The 21,849-nt window shown below is 34.2% G+C and overlaps 1 protein-coding gene and 1 pseudogene across 1 annotated transcript in view; both read left to right on the top strand.

The window, feature by feature from the left end:
• The window catches only part of LOC140451299 (uncharacterized), a gene marked incomplete at its 5' end in the record, with an annotated part of 33,281 nt that extends 30,818 nt beyond the window's left edge, over nt 1-2,463 (top strand). Inside the window, one exon of the mRNA XM_072545046.1 lies at nt 1,787-2,463. Coding sequence (XP_072401147.1) covers nt 1,787-2,186 — 400 coding nt within the window. The remainder of the gene's footprint in view (nt 1-1,786) is intronic.
• Nucleotides 2,464-5,480: 3,017 nt separating this feature from the next.
• Nucleotides 5,481-19,893, top strand: LOC140451298 (dynein intermediate chain 3, ciliary-like; annotated as a pseudogene).
• Nucleotides 19,894-21,849: the final 1,956 nt, after the last annotated feature.

The following is a 21,849-nucleotide window of genomic DNA, read 5'->3' as shown; positions in this document are numbered from 1 at the left end:
AACGTTCTTGCTGCCTCTCTTTGGGACATATCTCTTGAAAAGACATTTTGTAGAGCATCTTTTATGCGCTGCTCACTTATATTTGCTCGATCTGTTTTATTTTGGTACTTTCTTACCATCCGCAATACAAAAAAAATATCAAAATAATCACTAAAACTACTACTAAATTAGTGTGGGGCACAATCGGCCACTGCCGAATGTACCCCGTTAGGCCGGCCGAAAGTACCCCACCTGACTTTGCAAGCATGAAAAATTTATTGTGGCCTTCTGGTCAAAGTTAGAGGTTATATCAATGCATATTCTGAAACTAGAGATTTTCAACCTAATATGAGCAAATTTTTACAAAAATATGTGAACAGCAACTAACTAAATCACATAATAATAATAGTCTCCCGTTTTATACCGCCTCGCGGCTTTGGGAGTATAGCAGGGTAGTCTGCTATATCTAGGGCCTACGGTATACAAGGAAGGTAACATGGCCAGTGCTACGCTTCAACCGCCTATTATTACCCCTGGTTTTACCCAAGGTACTCATTTTATTCAGGCTGAGTCGACCTGGGGCCTATAGACATTTTTAAAAATGTCTAGTTGTTCTTGCCGGCGGTAGGATTCGAACTCCGGACCACCGGCGTGCGAGGCAAGCATCCTACCGCTTGCGCTACGCAGGCCCACTAAATCACATAAAATATATATTTTTTAAAAACTTACGTTTAGCTTGAAAAAACAAACTTAAAAACAAAACAAATATTTGGACACTGTTTATTGCAGAAATACCAACAACTAAAGTGAAGATGGATTGTTGCCACATTTCTAGCGAAAATTGGTTGCGAAATTCTGCTTATTTAAAATTTTATTTGCAGTGGCTGAATCTGCCCCCAGGCCGAATGTGCCCCACTCTCCCCTACTGTAATGAGAATGGAATACATTCATAAATAAACTGTCAAGCTTCATTCTTAGACCTTCTTTATTTTGAAAATAAACTCACAGTCCAGGTGAAAACTGTGTTAGTTTTTTGACATTATTCTAGGAGTTGATCTTTTCTCTCTCTTTCCTTAAGTTGAACTCTCTTGACTAGTGTTTAATGCGATTCTCTGGTGGGGTGAGATCTAAATCGATAAAAATCTTTAATGACCTGTCAATATTACTTCTGTTTCTGAGTATTGATAGATAGTCATTTTTGTTCTTTTTTCCAATTCGTGTAGCCTCAAAAATATCAATGGCTGAGTTCATTAATCCAGATAATATCCAGCTTTGTTTAAATAGTCATTCTTACCATACTCAGGCATATTAAAAATCATAATATTGTTGGATCTTTTCTGTCTCTCGATCATTTCACTGAATGGTCTGTTGTGTTTTGTTCCATGGGACTAGTTGTTTGAGGCACTCTTATATCTTTCAGATTTAAGTTTTTTAAAGCTTGCCTGAAAAGAACCATTCAAAGAGTCCAGCTCACTTCGAAGGTACTTCATTTGTTGTATCATGTCCATGGCCTGCTTAGTAATGTCCTTAGTACATGGAACTTCGCTCTCCAAAACATCGTGTTGAGATTCCAATCAAATTCTTAATTTTGGGAGTACAATCCTTGCACACCACTTTGGAGGTGATAACCACCCCTAGAGGAAAAGCACATATTGGCATAGAGTATTTTATTATCATTGAGATATTTTCTACCTACTGTCAAAATTTCAAGTAAATCCACAAAAGTAGAAATAATTCTGAACAGCGAACCGTCATATCCTGGACCATTACATTCTTAAAATATTTTTTTTTATTTTGTTTGTTTTAGGCAATCACCATTTAGTCTTTATGACAACGTACAAATAGACAACACTTTCGAAAACAGAGGATTCGACTCAGAGGAAGGCATATTTAGCCCTACACCAGGTCAAGCACCGAGAGGTTCAAATGGTATGAATCCACTTAGCAATAGCGCAATGAATCCATTGCACCCCTACGAATTCGGAAGACCCACCTCGAACGGAAGCAGGTTGGCTAAGATCGGTAAGGCACAAGCGCCTGGCAGAAGATCTCCTCCACGTAGCGTTCCTTCTCCGACTGTACCAAATATGCCAAATATGTACAACTACGGCATGCCCTATATTCCTGAACCAGATTATACGCCACCAAATAGTCCCAAAATGCAACCTAAATCAGTATTGAGGCCCAAAACGAAATACGAATTATAATTCGAAGACATGCGAAGAAACTACGAAAAGAATCACAGACGCATTAGATCTAAAGCAAGATCAAGTTTTGTTTGACAATGAATGTCAACACTATATATTATTGATGAATTATTTATTCCTTCTACAAAGAAATATTGTAAATGTATAATACATATCTCTTGTAGATTTTTCTTATTATAAAATTTATACAAGTATTTAATTTTGTTATTTATTTTTTTTTATAGAATTTGTAAATTTAATATTACAAATATGTACATTAAATAAGTATTATGAAATATATTGGTAATCTATTTTTGCTAAATTATATAAAGTTACAATATCATAGAGCATTTACACAAAAAATTTAGGTTAAAACATAAATGATGGTGTAGTTAGCGAATATCTAGATGCACCCTGCCAACTATCACCTCCAATGAAAGCATTCTCCTCACTTGAGGTTTGCAGAATAATATTAATAAGTACCAACTCTCACAAAGCCCCAGGATACGATTTAATCGATGGTAGAATCCTAAAACATCTACCCAGGAAAGCAGTTCTCATGTTTACTATTATCTACAATAGAATGATGCAGTTATTGTAAGCCATTTTCCAATCCAGTGGAAATATGCTCATATTATAATGATTAGAAAGCTAGATAAATTGCCTACAGATCCTTCTTCCTATCGTCCTATAAGCTTGTTACCCTTATATTCAAAATATTTTAAAGACTCCTGCGGAATAGAATAAGCGAAATTGTACCACTCGAGAACATAATACACGACCATCAGTTTGGTTTCCGTCAAAAATATTGAACAATCCAACAGTGTCAGAGAATAGTAAATAAAATCAAAAAAAGTTTGGAAGAAAAGACTATGTGTGCCTCAGTATTTCTCGATATTCAAGAGGCTGTTGATAAAGTCTGGCACAATGGTTTGCTATATAAACTAAAATCTTTACTGCCTAGCGATATGTACCTTATCCTAAAGTCCTCGTTCCCTTCCTATACCTAATCTTTACTGCTGACATACCTATTATCTTGGGTTGCATTTGGACCCAAAGCTCACCTGGAAGTAACACATTAATGCCAAAAAAACTCAATATAAAATTAAAACAAATGAATTGGTTTTTTGGCAGAAACTCACAACTAGCATTGGAGAACAAAATACTGCTTTACAAAGTCATACTAAAATCACTGCGTATGATAGCTAACGCTTCTTGGTATGTGAGCAATGCAACCATCCACAATGACCTAGGAGTACCAACCATAAAAGATGTCATATCACTTCAAGCCAACAAGGCCAAAATTCGAAATTCAAGGCACTATAGCCAAATTATATGTGAATTATATTAGCTACCAATGGAGGAACGAAGACTGAAGATGACTTAGAGAGAAGACCTGGTTACATGGTTACAGGTGAAAATGGAGCACTGTCCCAAATCAAGTCAATATTGTCATCACATTTACTAATTACTCAATGTACTGTTTATGAGTAGATTGTAAATATTTATTTAAAAATAAAAAAAATAAATAAATAAAAATTAACCCAAGGGGAAGTTTCGTATTGGAATTTAAGTTAAACGAACAATTCCAGGTCTAAAGTCATTACTTATGCAAACCGGCATTCAGATGTTTTAAAGGACACAACGGCGTGCTTTGGTACGAGGAAACCCCCGATTGAGCACAAAAAAAGTTTTTTCGCCTTTGCTCATTTAAACTTGCTTTGAAAGGCAATGAGGCTGTAAACTGCTCGACTGACGTCTTGTGATTTAACTGTCAAAATTTAATTCGCGAAAATTGCTAGGTAACAAACTTTCATACCAGTCGAGAATATTGCCGGCACAATTTTCTTTCCTATGATATTACTTATATACGAATTTTTTTAATTTCAAATTTCTTGAATTCATTCATTTATGGGGGTACATTTTGCAAGAAATAGACAGTCCAAAGTGTTATTTACAGACGGAGTGTTTGAGCCTTGAAAATGCCGTAATAAAATTCCGAAGTTTGAAAGTCTTTTTGGAAGACAGTCATATGAGTTGGTCACGAAGGCTCTTCAGTTTCCTTCGGAGAAATGTGATGAAATTGGAATCTCCCTTGAAAAAAACAGTTTTAAGCAGATAATGCTTGGAGAGACAGCCGAAGATGCCAGACTATCTCTCGAAAATGAAAATAAAAGATGTATACTTGAATGTTTAGACAAGCTACACCAAGAACTTCAAACTAGGATGTAAAGAATAGAGACTGTAATCGAAAAATTCAAAATTTTCAGGTCGAGTATTTACTCAATGATTGTGACACAGAATTCGATAAGCAAGAAATTGTTAATGGAATCAAAAGACTTCGCCACCATAAAAAAGCTGCAAAAATAAATGAAGAGAGAATACAACTTAACACCTAGGATTGCCGCCCGAGGTCCTCTATTAACTGCAGAGCATCGAAGGGGGGGACTACATTTTGCCAGAGAACACGTTAATTGGTTAGAGGCTGACTGGGAACGAGTGCTATTTACTGATGAATCCCGATTTTGTTTGTACAATAACGAGACGTGTTCGTGTGTTGCGACGAAACGAACGATATGCTCAGTGTAACTTCTCACACCACATTTTTTGGTGAAGGATCCGTTATGGTGAGTGGTGGTATTTCTTTGACCGCACATACGGACCTAGTCTTCATACAAAGTGGAACTGTTACAGCTGAAAGGTACATATTGAAGTTCCTGAAGCAACATGTATTACCATTCGCTTCTTATATCGGTGAAAATTTCTTACTAATGCAAGATAATGCCAGACCTCACGCTTCACAGATCGTCAGAAATTATCTAGAAGAGGTAGAAATTAATACTATGGAATGGCCAGCACATAGTTCGGATTTAAATCCTATTGAAAATCTCTGAAATATCCTTGGTGGGCGATTGAGAGTGACACCGATCCAACCAAACAACTTACAGGAAGTGGGAGAGAGGCTGATCCAGATTTGGAGAGAACTAGACCAAAATGAAATACGGCAATTAATTTTAAGTGTGTGCCAACAATGTGAGGCTATATGTAGTAGAGGTGAAAAACACTGGTTATTAAGACTTTTTTCAGATTTTAGTTTACTTTTCTTATCACTACTTTTTTAGAATTTTCCGATTTATTTTTTTTTTCTCCTGTACTTCAACATTTTCTGATGATTAGACAAATTGTTATAGTTACTAATAAAATGTTGAATAAATCTGCTGAAGTTTTATTTTTTATTCTTTGCCTGTTTACAAATAAAATTGATTTATTGAAGCGGTGCGTTAATTTCTTGGAGAAGTGTATTTACGATCCACGATGGGCCAGACTCGGCTAAATAATTTGGCAATGCTCTCGATTAAACGTGAAGCAGCAATCAACATCGACTTCGACAGCGTAATCAAACAATTTTCAGGAATAAAAATAAGAAAAAAAATGTTGGTAAGTAAAAACTCTAAAATAAATTAAAGTATGAATATTGAGAAAATATGCTTGTGTTATCAATGTTAACCCTTGTTTTAATATTTGGATAATGAATAAAACAAAACCAGATTAATTCAATTAAAAGTAATTTTTAGCATAGCATAGGTATAAATTTTAGGTAGTTTCTATAATGGAGGTAAGTCTTAGCTTTTTCTTATATTGTGGAGAGGGGCCTCTCCGGTCACTTCTGCCCCAGGCCCCCTGAATTGTAATTACGCCGCTGCTCTAATCAGCTAAAAGGATATTTTAACAACTACGTCCGATGAAGGTCCTCTTGACCCTCTATAGCTGGAGAGTGTCGCCCTCAATTCCTCCTTGAATGTATCCTGTTTTTTCAAATTTATTTGGTGACCCTATGTTACGATCTTTATTTTCATTTATGCATTCTGTACTTTCGCTGAAGGAAAAAAATATTTCGATTTTGACTAAATTAACAGATTATAAATAAACTAGAATCTTAACAATTTATAATGTTTCTCACTCAAATACCTTCACGCATTCAATGTCATTTTGAAGACTTATGATCGATATTAATCAATTAGTTTCAAGCGGCGATAATAGTCTTCATGGGATAGTAAAAGTTGATGTTAATTATTAGGTTTTGCTGGTCAAACGAATACACTTATTCACAAAGAAATTGAGCATGCATTTATTCTATAAAATTTACATTATCCATGCATAGAAAAAGTAAAAGTTTTTTTCTTCGGGTGGGAATTATTACAAGAAAATGTAATTGCTGATAAATGTTGTCGATTATGAACAATAACATCGCTTATTGTATACCTAGTGAGAAAAATATATTTTTTTCATTTACATAAAGTACCTCGACAACTATGGCCATTGGTACAAGAATAATATTAAATATATTAGTTATTTATTGTACAAGACGATAAAATTGTACTTTATCTTCGAGAGCGTTTTTTAGCGTCGAGACGTCAGTCGAGACGCTAATATTATACTTGAGAAGATAATGCGATTTTATCGTCGTGTGCAATACAACATTTTTTTCTATAGCAAGACTTCAAGTTCAGGTGAAAAATAGAATTTCAAAAAAAATTATAATTTTTAGCACAAAAATCGCAATTGTGTTGCAAATTCAGAAATGTACACGGGGCATTGTTTCCGTCGTTCTTCAGCTACTATGTTCGCAAATTCTGGAGCTGATCTAGTAAAAGTTAAACGTTTAGGTGGATGGAAATCGTCATCTGTTGCAGAATCTTACATTGAAAAGTCAATAAGCAATAAGATTGCTGTATCCAAGTGTATACTTGGCGGACCAGAAAATCAATCCTCGAGTACCTTGAATCAAGTGTTTAAGCAAACGAGTACAAGTTGAGATGCTCCAAAAATAGATATTTCTAATAATGTTAATTGTAAAATTTCAGTTGTTTTTAATCCTTAATGTGTTTGAATTTGTAAATTTTATTGAATAAAAAAAAGTTAAAACATTTTATCACTCTGGCTGTTAAAGTGTCACTTTATCTACCCTTTCGGTTAAAGTGATACTTTATTTACTCAAAACAGTTGTTATAGCAACACTTTAACATTAGCTATGGAAAAAAATAAATAATGAGAACAAATAATAATTATATCAATTTAACTATTGTGTATTAGGTTCAATCTTCTGGTAGAGTTTAGCGGTTTTTAGAAACTGTATAGTTTTCAGAAAAGAAATAATAATTATATCATCATCGTCATCATGGCTTATTCACTCCTGGGGGAGTGTTTGCCGCTCTTTTGGGCTCTCTGATTTATTTATTGCGGAGAATCAGTCCGCTGTTGTTTTTTTTTATTATTATAGCAGCGTGTGTGACTTGGTCCTGTCTACAATTTTCCTCCATTCTTTCCGGTCCTTACAGCGCTCCTTCCAATTGTAGATTCTCAGCTTCTTTATGTCTCCTAAGACTTGATCTCTCCATCTTGTTTTGGGTCTCCCCTTTGGTCTCTTTGTTGTTGGTCTCCATCCAGTTATTCGCTTTAGCTTAGAGTCTGGGTTAGCTCTTTCTGTATGTCCCAGCCACCTGAGCCTTTGCGTCTTCACGAACTTAATTATGTCTTCACCCTCGATGACTTCTTTAATTTCTTCATTGGTTAATCTTCTAAATTCGTCTACACTTATCCTCACCGGTCCCATTGTTCGTCGAATTATCTTTCTCTCTAAGATTTTAAACCTCATTTCATCTTTTTGTGTTAGGCACATCGTCTCTGCACCATAGGTGATCACTGGCCTGATTGCAGTCTTGTAAATTTTTAATTTGGTTTTCTTACTAATGTGATTTTCTTTCAGGAATTTTTGGTAGTTCCAGTAGGTTTTATTACCCAGTAGGATGCGTTCATTTATTTCATCCGTTCTATCATTTCTGTCATTCACCATCACTCCCAGGTATTTGAAACGGTGTACTATTTCAAATGTATATGCACCAAGCTTAATTTCTTTCTCTATGTTCGTATTCTCTCTTGAACACTTGAGGTATTTCGTTTTGCTTTCTTTGGTTTATTACTAGCCCTCTCTTCTTTGCTTCTTATATATATATATATATATATATATATATATATATATATATATATATATATATATATATATAAGCGGGGATCCTACAGCTTCTGCCGCTTCCCGCATTTCGATCGCCATCTTTTTCTATCTCTCCAGGTGTCTTCATCAATGGCTCTATCTTTCATGGTTTCCATAACACCTTGTATCCAAGACTTGGCTGGTCTTCCTTTGCTTCTTTATCTAGTATTAATATTATGTTCTGCATGGTTTTTAAAACTCTAGTAACCAGTGCAATATCGTCTGCATACGCTATCAGTTGGGCTGAAGAATAATTATATCACTTTAACTAATATCTATTAGGTTAAATCTTGTAGTAGAGTTGAGCAGTTTTTAGAAACTGTATAGTTTTTGTGATCTGTGTAGAGTTGTTGAACATCTCCTTAAGATTAGGTTTCAAGTCTAATGCTTTATACAGGTTGGTGAATTGTTTGCAGTCGGGTGAAGATGTGTTTTACAGTCACGTAAACATTGCAACGGTGGCAAGTTGGATGAGTTTCAGAGGACGTCAAGAAACCATGGGTAAGTTTGGTGAGGTTGATTCGGAGTCTTCTAATAGTCGATGCTTCTCTTCTAGGTAGGAAGTCCAGGGAGAGATGACCAATAAACGGTTGGAGATCATGAAGATTTTTTTAGCTCTTTTGCTATAAGTTTTGCCGAGAGTATCCTCTACTGACTTTTTGAAAACAAGTTTGAGATCGTTAGCTAGTTGAATTGGAGTGATTCCAGTATTGTGGTTGGTAGCTTCTTTGGCAAAATGACCTGCTGTTTCATTACCAGTAATTTCAGTATGAGAAGGCAGACACATGAGAGAGACTGTTATATCGTGAACAGAGAGATTTTGGTATATGTCATGAATGTTTTGAACTAATGAGTGGTCAGTGAAAATTGTATTGACTGAATGGATAGATGAAAGAGAATCTGAACAAATGGCAATATGTCTGTTTTGATGGAAGATGCATTTAAAAGCCAACAGAATACTATATGGTTCACCTGTGTAAACGCTTCATGTTAAGGGTAACTGAGATGATCTTACAAGCTCATGTTTAGTGGTTACTGCACAGCCAACACCAGTGCAAGACGGCATTGTATTAATTAGGAAATGATTGATGCAGCATACGAAAGTAGAAGAAATAGTCGTCTTAGGGTAAGAGGAGGTTCATTGGATTCACGGTATATACTATCGATAGGACTAGAGTAAAAAGCACCTAGATATAAACCCAGCGCGCTATTGTGAACAGAGTTTAATTAATCTATGTCAGATTGAGAGGCAGAGGAAGAGATAAAGCTACCGTAGTCGAGCTTAGATCAGATGAGGGCTTTATAGACTCTTAATAAAGTAGTTTCATTGGCACCTCATTTAAGTTCAGAAATTTGATTCTTTCAATTTAATCTGGAGTCAAATATCAAACCAAGAATTTTACGTTGATTAACAACAGAAAGTGAAGAATTGTTAAATAAAATTTGGAGTAAGGGAGTGACAATCCTTCTGGAAAATTTTATTAATTTGGTTTTGCTCTGAGAGAGTGATAATCCTAATTCATTAGATCTATCTTGAAGTCGATTTACTACACTTTGTATGAGTTTACATGTGGTGGTAATAGATTTACCATATCAGTAAATGATTAGGTCATCAGCGTATTGAACATATTTGATAGGGGCAGAAAAGAACCTGCAAATTTCGTTGAATGCAAGAATGAATAGAGCTGAACTTAAAACAGATCCTTTAGGGTCACCTTAATTTTGAGAAAGACATTGAGAAAGTTTACCATTGGCAAGGACTTCAAATGTTCTTACAGTTAGAAAGTTTTTTACAAATGAGAGAATATTACCATCTAAATTATAGTAGGAAAGTTTGTCAATGATTGCTTTTCTGGAGATAATCAAATGCCCCTTATCATTTTTTTAGAGAAGTTTACAGATAGTACAAGTAAGAGAAATCGGACGAAAAGATTCAGGAGTTATAGAGAGTTGGTCAGGTGAAAAATAAATTGAGTCTTACTATAATAATCAAATCAGGAAGATATTTTAATATATTTCGAGAACTAGTTATATTGTTAAATTACGATTATTCTACACGACTAAATAAAATAAATGGAGTAATTATCATAGAGTCCAATGAAATGATAGTTTTTAAATAATCATCATCATCATCATCAGTTGACGCTGCAGCCCTTCGTGAGCTCTGGCCTGCCTCAAAACATTCTTCCATCGTTCTCTGTCGAGTGTCTGTCTTCTCCCTCCCCTTACTGCAATCTCCCTTAAATCCTCCTGCACATGGTCCAGATACCTGAGTTTAGGTCACCCAATTCTTCTTCTTTAAATAACCATGCAGTAAAAAAGACGTTAAAAGGGAAATTATATCAAATTATTAAAGTTAGCTTTGTTGTTAATGAACACGAGTGTAATAGTTGAACAACTGTATATAAGAAGATACATACCCCAATGCACTCGTTGCCAGAGATAGGGTTGCACAGAAATTTCTGTCAACGCAACTTTAGATGTGTAAAATGCACAGAAACGCACCAAACTAGTCAGTGTCCAATAAACGTAAACGATAACATGATTTAATGCCTAAATTGTGCGGGAAACCATCCAGCCATCTACGAAGCTAAAAAGTTCATAAAAAATTACAACAAAAGACATGATTTGGACGGATTTGGCGACGACGTAACTTTTAGATACAGATTTTCTTTATTTTCTCCGTGATTATCCATTATATTGCTGCAGTGGCCATGACTGGCGGTCGAAAGATGTATAGAAACAACATTTTCTTTGTCTGTGTCATCTATTGTTGTTAAGGACTCTTGAATAATAATCATCATCATCATCCAGCCTCAAGAGTCCACTGCTGAACATAGGCCTCCTCCTCATGTTTCCAACCCCGTCTATCTTGCGCCGCTCTCATCCAGTTTTTATCGAGTCTTCTTAAATCGTCAGTCCATCTTGTAGGTGGTCGACCGACGCTTCTTTTGTCTTCCCTTGGCCTCCATTCCAATAACCTCTTTGTCCATCGCCCATCTGTCATTCTGGCTATGTGTCCTGCCCATCTCCATTTTAGTCTGGCTATCTTCTCGATGATGTCAGTCACTCCGGTTCTTCTCCTGATGTCTTCGTTGGTTATTCTGTCTCGCAGAGTTATTCCTAACATGGACCGCTCCATTCTTCTCTGCGTGACTCTCAGTTTGGTAGCTGCTGCTTTTGTTAAGGTAAGTGTTTCTGCTCCGTACGTCAAGACTGGGAGGACGCACTGATCAAATACCTTTCTCTTTAGGCATGTGGGCAGCTCACTTTTAAAAGTTTCTCTCAGTTTTCCAAATGCTGCCCACCCAAGGCCGATTCTTCTCTTCAGTTCATGAGTCTGGTTATCCCTGCCAATCATAATTTCATGTCCCAGGTATTTATATCTATCTACGAGTTCTATTTCTTTTCCACCAATACTGATGTTCTGGTTGGGTACCAAATTGGTCATGATTTTTGTTTTCGAGATATTTATATTTAAACCTACACTTTCTGTAGCCACAACGAGTTCCTGTACCATCTCTCTTGCCATACCTAGATCTTCAGCTATTATAAGTATGTATTTAGATATTCTCCATCTATTTTTATTCCCTTTGTCATCCAATCCAAATTCTTAAAAGCATGTTCTAGCACCGTATTAAAAAGTTTAGGTGACATTGGGTCTCCTTGTCTAACCCCCCATTCTATTTTTATGTTCTATTCTTGAATAATAATATCTTTTGCCAATTTAAGGATAGCAGTGGTTCGCCTTTTGATGGGATCCATAATTGTACGGAGGTACCTAAGAGTTGATTTATTAAATTTGATTTATTTATTAAAATGTTGTCAGAAAGAATAGAACCTACATTTTGTCACGTTTATTTTGTTCTGATTCGGTAAGAACAAGCTAATTACTGCCATGATTATTGCTTTATTTGTGGTCGTAAACGTCAAAATAGTTTCTATAAAATTAAAAGATAAAACACGGAAAAAACTAAACTTTATTTCGACTTCGTTAGCAAAAAAAATCCAACATAAAAATATTTTATTTGCTTATTTTTGTGCTCGTTACAAATAACATCAATAAAAGTGACATAACTCAAATTAAAAACGCATGTTTTACTCACTTTAATTTACAAAAGTGAACCAATTTCAATTAATGCAGTTTACACTCTTCACAAATTTTCAATAAAACTGTGTTAACTCAAAATATTGTCAACAGAAAATACAAAATAAATCATCAAAAACGACACAACTAAAAATAGTGCGATTTTAGTAGTAAGTGCGACTAATAACAATGACCAAGACAGGCACGCAACTAACATTGTGACACTTATGCTGCAGGGGAAATGCCGAGTGGGAAATCATCAAAACCGAATCCAGTCGCCATCTCACGGAAGTTTTTGAATGCAAGTTGAAATGCTTTTGATGATTTGTGTGGGTTTGTTTACAGATGATGTTTATAGTGATAACTCAAATGCTGTCATTTTTGAGTTGTGTCACTTTTGAAGCAAGGGTGCGATATGTAAACACACATGAGAAAATGAACATAGGGTTCAATGGAAATATTCAAGTATAGTCCTAAAAGAAATAGATGCTAAAAAGAAACTTCATTTGCGACAAAATATAAAAAACTACACTCTTCATCTTTTCGTCTCTGACGAGTGGACGGTAAAGGTCGCGGCATATTATCGTGCACGTATAGTTTCCGGCACGTAGCGTTTCGAGTCCAGCAATTGGACTGCGCGTTCACATTTTCATACATAGAAGGTTTCAGTTTGGTTCGGTGAAGATATGATCTCGCTTTTCTCGACAAAAATTATGTGCAATTGTTCTACTACTTAACGATGAAGAAAGAAAAACTGTAGTAAAAAGAAGGTACATCCAATGCTAAGAGAAAGGAAAAAGGAAGGTGAATACTGAACTTTATACAAATAATTAATTGATGACGATGAAAAATATTATGGACATTTTAGATTAAATAGGATTCAGTTTGTATATGTTTTGAATTTAATTACATCTTTAGTTAAAAAATAAAATACTACATTTAACGAAGCCGTACTTATCAAACCAAAGAGTATTTTTTAAAAAGAAGAGGTATCACTTCCGTGCAAAAGTCCTAATTGTTTATCACTTTCGTGTTTAATTGTCACAAAGCAATGAAAACACAATGCATAAATAACAAAATAGCCTCGAAAATTAGTTTTTTAAATACTGTGTGTCAAAATCAAACAAATACCTAAATAAACAACGAGGGGAAAACGACGGACATCTAATTCACATTATCCGTACCAACCGGTTACGACTCGTTACGTAGCGGTCGGCATCAGTAAAATATTGTTTTCGAATATACTGAACGGAAACGTTAGGTGTCTGAAACGCTACGTTTCTGACTGTGTGAATTGTTCATATTTAAAACAATTTAAAATATATTTTTCGGAAACTAAACACTACGTGCTGGAAACGCAACGTGCATGATAATATGCCACGACCTTAATAGCCTAAATCATAGTTTTTTGTTTTTTTTTTTATTGACAAGTAACAAACGTGAAATTTTTAGTTAAAAGTTATTTTTTTACTCTATAAAAGGCCACTATTAGCCTGTCGCCAAAGCTATCTATTAAAAATTAAACATGCTGCCAAAAAAAAGAGACATTTTTGAACTCAGAGCATCAAAAATATTAAAATTTAGCTCAATTATTTTACGTATAAACCCGGAAGACATTTTACACAAACTTTACGTTATACATATCTAGCAACAATTTCGATTAATTATAAATTAATTAAAACTTTGGAGTATTGTCGCTATAAACTTTCATTTTCCTAAAAACTTCCTTTTTGACATGAAACCCATTTAAAATCAATTTGTCTCACAATCCATGCGTAATGATGACTTTTTTTGTAGCACTGTGTATGTTTTGCTTTTTCTATTACTCGATTTATTGTTGTTTAATTAATGTGTATTCGCGTGCACGGATTTGTAGCATTGAAGGTTATCGGCCTTTTCTATTATAATAAACCTTGTCATCAAATGCTTTCTCCAAATTATACCATTCAGTTGCTAACATACATTAATGTGATTCGGATTTTCTTTTGTTTTATAAAGGAGTATAAAAAAATGTAATTGTTATTAATAATTATAGTAGCATTAATTAAAAATAGAGGTGTCCATTTGGAATTGCATGTAATAATGAAGTAAATACATAAGAGATTTTGTGATAAATCATGCCAAAGTTAACTTTAAATAAAAAATACAATTTTTAAGATAAAAAAAATGTAACACTTTATTTTTTTAAAGGAAAAGCTAATGTCTTAAAACAAAATTTAAGGAAAAATCTAACCTAAGTTTTATTATTCTAATTCTGTGTTCAAAAAGTATAGGCACATTTGCCGTTACAAAGAAATATATTCCTAGAGAAACTTGTGTGTAAAGCTATGTTTAGGCACATTTGCCAAAAAGAAAACTAAAATAAGTAAATTGTCCAAAACAAAAATTAAGATAAACAGAAAACAAATCTTCAACTTATTAGCTAAAAACTTATTCTTGTGCGTATTTTTAATTTTTATGTATAACTGCTTCTTCTTAGCCCTCATCTAATGCATCAGAACTATCTTTCAATCCAGAATAAAAGCTGTGGAACTCAGGCGTAATAAACTTAAGTAAGTCCATTAAATCCTTTTCCTTTTCTTTTGTTATTGCTCTCCCATTTGGATACAGAACATCTGAGTTGTACATTAGAGTAGATGATGATGGGCAGCCTTTGGTTTTCTTGCTTAAATCAACCGCATGAAACAAGCCCATGTTCTGTACTCTATAATATTTTACATAAATTTTTTTGGTTCGTTTTTAAGACACCTTATCTGTTGAATTTTAAGCCATTTAACTTTTTCGCCAGTTATAGTACCTAACTTTTCCATTTGTTATCTTATTCTCAAGCGACTTGCTACTAAAAAACTCCAGTGAGTTCAATCTTTTGACCTAGAATTTTGGATTTCTTTTTTTGGCCGATTGAATTATGGAAACCCAATCATCGGAATCAAAAATTCGATCATGGTGTTTTCTCTCCTTTTCAATTAACCCAAAATCTTGATCGCATATATTAAAACTATGTCCACCTACACAAAATCTTTGTTCTATAACTTTGAGTGACAATTTACACTTTTGAAGGTAATTTCTTAACATTAAAGCCATCTTTATATTCCGATTCTGGCCCCCATAACCATCGCTATACAAAATTAGATATTCGGTTGGGTCAGGTAAGTACACCTCAAGATGGTTTATTAAACATAAAGCTATCTCTTGAGCTCCTAGGGATGCGACATTTTCAGGCCAGATATACACGTGTCCTGTTTCTGTGACTTCATCATGGATGTCCCAATTTATATGTCCACAGTTATCTCTTATAATAAATTACACCTGTACTTAACTCAGGAGTAGGAAGCGTTTTCTGAAGATCAAAGACTAAAACTAATACATATAGACACCATACCAATAAAAATTAAGTTTAGGCTGATTCTGCACACGATTTTTACAGAAATTATTAGCACTTATTAAGCCTAATCAGTAAAAGAAAATCTTTGGGGTTATGCACCTTTGCCTCTGAGCCACTCATATATAAGAATATTTTCAAAAACCTGTGGAATATTGTTAAAAATTTGACAGGTAAAGAAACCGAAAGAAATATTATAGAAATAGTTACACAAGAAAGAACTACTGTAACAGATGGTGAAACTATCACCAATTCTTTTGCTCGTTATTTTACAGAAATTGGAGAAACTTATGCCAAGAATATAACGTCACCGACATCGTATTTCCCACAATATAACAGCGTGATGCATTATATGTATTTAAGATCGGTCTCTGAAAGTGAATTTGAGGGAATTATTCAAATACTTAAGAAGAAAAAATCACCCGGTATTGACAATACTAGGGCAGAAACAATAAGAATTATAGAAAACAAATCATAAAACTGTTGGGGGAACTAATGAATTTAATATTTAAAACTGGTCTATGTCCAGACAAATTTAAGGAAACAGTTGTAATTCATATATACAAGAAGGGAGAAGTTTGACAAACCACACCCCAATGTCACTAATTATCACTTTAACACAAACCTTTGAAAAATGTCTTAAAATCAGAATAACAACTTTCTTTGATAAGCACAACATATTATCGTCTTCGCAGTTTGGATTCCATGAAGATTTTTCGACAAATGACGCAATAATAGAACACCAATGAAATATATAATCGAATTGACAATAGCCAACTTACTTGTGTATTTCTAGACCTGGCAAAACCATTCGATACTGTAAGCCATCCAAAACTATTAGAAGCACTAGAAAATAGTGGAATACGCGGCACTGCTCATAATTTACATAAGTCTTACTTGGACAACAAACACATCGTTAGGGTAAATGATATTAACAGTAATAAACTTCACTTAACGTGCGGTGTGTCCCAAGGTACAGTATTAGTACCACTACTATTCAATATCCAGTCCAACGATCTATATAATCTCAATACTGAGGGGAAGATAGTAAGTTATACCGATGACACTACAATTTTATGTAGCGCAGACAATTGGGAACATTTTAAGAATAAAATTTAGTTAGATATGCTCAAACTAATAAAATGGTTTAATTACAAAGGTTTAACAATTAATTACGAAAAAACGTTTTTTGTTCTGTTTTGCAGTTATAAAGTAACACTACCTTCTTATAGTTCTATAACAATTAAAAACACGAAGGGAAAAATAATTATAAAATCAAGTAACGCTATAAAGTATCTTGGAATAAAAATCGGCTCTCATTTAAGACGGGATGTCCAGATAGATAAATTAACAAAGTGTTTGAGAGCTTTAAATAGTTCCAAAGTTTAAATTTCTCTAATTTAAAATAGATTTAAAATATTTTATTATGCACTAGTTGAGTCTAGAATTAGATATGGAATTCTTAGGTGGAGCGGTGTACAAAAAACTTATTTAAAGAAAGGACACATTACAAAAAAAATATTGAAAATCAAAATTAAAAAAAAATGACATATTCCTCTTATTTATTATTCTGTGATACTAACATTATGGATACGAGGCAACTTTATATTCCCTGCTACTGTACACATACAATCATAATCATATCCTGCGTACCTTACCTCATCACTACGAGACTCGCACTAAAACCAATTATCAGTAGTAATATCCCTAGGACATTGATAACAGACGAGATAATTTCATGACAATCGAAAGCTCGTTCCTTGGTAACAGCACGAAGCCGAAGGGTGAGTGCTGTTACCAAGCAACGAGCTTGAGAAATTTGTCATGAAATTATGAGGCATTCATCAATGTCCGAGGGATATTCGGCGGATAATTTTTCGAAAAAAAAAAATCATAACTCAACATAACGAAACATTTATTTATTAAAAGTACAGTTAGTGAAAGTACAATTATTAAAATTTAAGTTAACATTAGATTCGTTGCTGTTCTCTACTATAGAAGATCTATTACCACGCATAATATTTATAATCTTATTGTGGTGTTCTTGATCGAGATTCAAGTATGGTTTTATAGAATTCTGATTGCCATGACCAGTAATTTTTAGCAATTGTTGTTCTTCTACACTTATATACTTACATTTATACTTTGAACATTCTCATTGCCGAAACGTGATATTTTGAAATTTATTTTAAGGAAGTTGTCAAACTCGATCGTGTTGTCATAGGGATTGAAAATTGCACTGAATGCAATTATCAGTCTAATGTTGACATGATTGGGTGAAATTGTTCCACATGACACAAAATGACGAAATTTGAATGGTTGTTAGAACAGTCGAAAAATTATCATGTTTAATTGAGAAATACCAAGAAATCAATAGCAGAGACATCTGCCATGTATCTTGCTCCAAAAATATTTAATCACTTGCCCAACATATACAAAATATAGATTAATACTCTTAATTCACTAAATATGGTAAAATCTATATTTAAAAAGTATGTATTAACCCTAGATCGTATGTTTGTGCGTACATTTTTTGATCTGTCTAATTAATAATGATCAAAATTAAGAAAACAAGAATATTTGCAATAGAGTGATTTATTATATTCGTTCGTATAAATATAAAAAAAATTAAATACATGTTATATACATATTATTATACAATGTTTGTAGATTATCATACACCTTAGACCATACATGAAAAATGCCGTGCTTATACATCAACAATAATAATGGAAATACAATAATAAGATTTGTAGCTTCCAAAAGCATGGTCATTGGAAGTACCTACCTTCGCCACAAGAATATCCATAAAGTATCATGGACCTCTCCTGATGAAACAACAAAAAATAAAATAGATCACATCCTAATAGAAACCAGACACTTCTCTAATCTAACGAATGTACGTACTTATCGGTAGGCTAATATATATTCATACCACTTCTTGGTAGGAGCAAAAATAAGAGCAAGAATCCCAAATACAAAAAAAAACAGAGAAAGAGAAGTACTTGCTAGAGGACTCTTAAAATAACTCACATACTAAGACCTGGGCAGATCTGTTTGGAGGTGGATGTGAGAGGTGGCATTCGCATTTTTGGAGAAAAAGTTGTGTGATAAATTCAGTAATCAGCTCAACCAGATTAGTTAATGTTTTTCAGGATATATCATTGCCACACAAGACCTATAGCACATATTTCTTGGTCTCCAGATAACCAAACCAATCTGGCTATATCTTTTTGCAATCTGATATTTCAAATCCACATACTTAAACAGACCCTTGTATATTTTAAAACCGGATGATTATATCGTATGCTTAGAATATAACCAGAAGGACCCGCATATTTTGGCTAGCGGTGAATTTTAGGTCAAGTAGCTGTATGGGATGTGCGTAAAGGTATGGAATCAGTTGAAGTGAGTGTCAGAGAGAATAGTTTTATTAACCCTGTACAAAATCTGCTTTTTGGATCCATTCCAAGACAGGAACGTAATTTTTTAGTGTATCCAGCGATAATGAAATAAAATGGTGGGGTATCAAAAAAATGTCCGAGCTCACAGTGACCCTTATATTAGACTATGCCAAAGAAGAAGAACAGTTCTCTTTGGAAAAGAAAAGCTGTAGGTGTTTGTTTTTCTAGAATACGAAGTAACCATCCCAACAAGGTTTATGGTTGGCACGGTACAGGGTACTATTATTTTTGGAAATCGAAAGGAAAAAACAGCAATAGAGAAAATGGTGGCTAGAATTCCAAATGCTCATATGGGACTAATCGTAGCCCTCCAATGAAACTCAGTGTTCTTGAAGAATTTCCATTGGTGACTGGACTGCTAAAATCTGGATAGAAGATTGTAGCGAGAGCAGTATTGCATGAACTGGTTTTCATAAATGTGCTTTAACAGATGGCGCCTGGATTATGGTGTTATTTTACAATGAGATTCGATGTGTAAGATGTTCTACAGCACCAAAAACAAGCTTAACCTAAGCCTACGAGTATGTGAAGAATGGTTAAATTGTTTAAAAACCCATGATCAGGGTAGACTTGTTGCTATTGGAAATCAAAACAGTACTGCATTCTTGATAGAACTCAGTGAGAATCTTTCTACTCTCATTAAAAATTACAATATGCTGGTGACCTCTATGCTTGAGTGGGAAACAAAACGAGAGAAAATCCTTAAAGCTCGTAATAGAGAAATTCGGCTAAACCTAAATTAGTTACAATCTGACGTTAAACAAGAAGAACAAGATGATCCGGAAGGTAAAAAGGGTGACGAAGAGGAAGAAGCGGAGGAGACGGGATTTTTTAATAAGACTGTTCGCAACATACAAACCAATTTTACGATTAGATCGAAACAGAACTGGAAAAATTAAAACCTATGGAAGACCTTAGATTTGACGAAGCATCAGATCGGACGTCGAACGTCTAAGGTTCGAAAGGAAGGGATGCTATAGAAGAAGAGAGAGTAACCCAATAGTAAAATGCAGAATATGTAAAATTGACAAAAAATTAGACAAAAAATAATTTATAAGTTCTTTATTTTAAAAAGTGTATTTAAAATCCTTTATAAAAGATATATAATTTATTTCAGGTTACATCACAAAACGTTTTCGGACTAAAAGCCCATCATCAGTGTTATGTTACTCGGGGCACATGAGTTACCACTAAATATTTGGGTAGAAACCCTTTAGATGGTACAGAATTTAATATGTCTTACATTTTACTTAAAATTGTGTTGTGATGTTTGAATATTTCTCAGATAACCTTCATGGCAACGGAAGACTCCCACTAGGGCTTGCTGCTGACCCCTTAGATGACGTCTGAGACATGCCGATTTGTTGTATTCTAATGATTTCTCTCGCACTTGCCAAATTATAAATATAGCGTCGGTGTATGATCTTCCCGACCTAAAACCTTGTTGTTCTTCTGCTAGTGTTATAATATCATTCAGTTTATTTGTTATCACTTTGGTGATTTTAGTGTTATGTTTAATAAATTAATTCCTCTGTAATTTTTCCGGTCCGATTTGTCTCCCTTTTTGAAGAGAGATATTAGGATGCTTGATCTCCATTCTTGAGGAATTCTGTTTTGTTCTATTATTTTTGGATTCGTTTTAATAGTTGTTTGGTCAGATTTGGTCATCTGTACTTTAGGAGTTCATTCGGTATTCTGTCCTCTCCTAGTGATTTTCTATTTTTTAATTTCCTTAATGCTTCCTTTACCTCTTCTTCCTCAATATTTATTTCATCTTTTTGTCGTCACCTCTGGTGTTGGTGGTTTATTATCGTCATCTTTAGCAAATAGGGATCGAAACTAGTCTACCCATGTTTCCTTCTGAATGTGTTTCGTTTTTATTAGTTCGTTCATCTCTTTTCTTTGTCCTCTGATCATTCTTCATATTTCTTTTTGTGTTCCGTAGAAATCGTGTTCCATCTGTTTTGAAAATCTCTGCCAGTGTTCCCTTTTTATTTGTCTAACTAAAGTATTCATTTCATTTCTGATTCGTTTATAGTGGTTGTATGCCTGTTGTGATTGTTGTGTTCTATATTGTAAAAGGGCTTTCTTATTTTCTTTACATTTTGTCTTTACTTCCTCTCTAAACCATGGTGTTTTCTTTTTTGAAAAATAAGAATAATCCTGAAATAATTCCCACCCAAGAGAGCGGGGCCAACACAAACAAAAATCAAAGTCGAAGGACTCAATACGGAATCCACGGAATACTTATACAGGAAAAGAATATCAGAGAAGATCGCTGGGAATAAAATATTAGATTTCATCGAGGAAAGCTGGGAAAAACTCAAAAATAACATAATTAACGCAGCAACAGATGCACTTGGAGAGAGGAAAGTAACGAAGACTAACATATCAAAAAAGAAAATAATATTATTTATGTAGATTATAATTAACCACAAATATCTGGTTTTTTAACCTTCTCCATTCAATTGAAATCATCTCATTCCTAGTTATTATGACCTAAACACTTGAATATAGCATTTTTATGAAAAAAAGTATCATTGTATCAACTTCCTAATCGCGTAATTTTTAATAATCGACGATTACTCCCGTAATACCATTGATTTTCATGTAACGGTCTACCGCCCTGCCTACCGCTTCTTCTTAATCTTGGTATAAAATAATTCTTCGCGTTTTCTAAACGAAACAACACCGTACGA

Source organism: Diabrotica undecimpunctata, chromosome 9 (genome assembly GCF_040954645.1).
Source record: "Diabrotica undecimpunctata isolate CICGRU chromosome 9, icDiaUnde3, whole genome shotgun sequence".
Taxonomy (NCBI): domain Eukaryota; kingdom Metazoa; phylum Arthropoda; class Insecta; order Coleoptera; family Chrysomelidae; genus Diabrotica; species Diabrotica undecimpunctata.
This window is presented reverse-complemented; position numbering and strand designations above follow the sequence as displayed.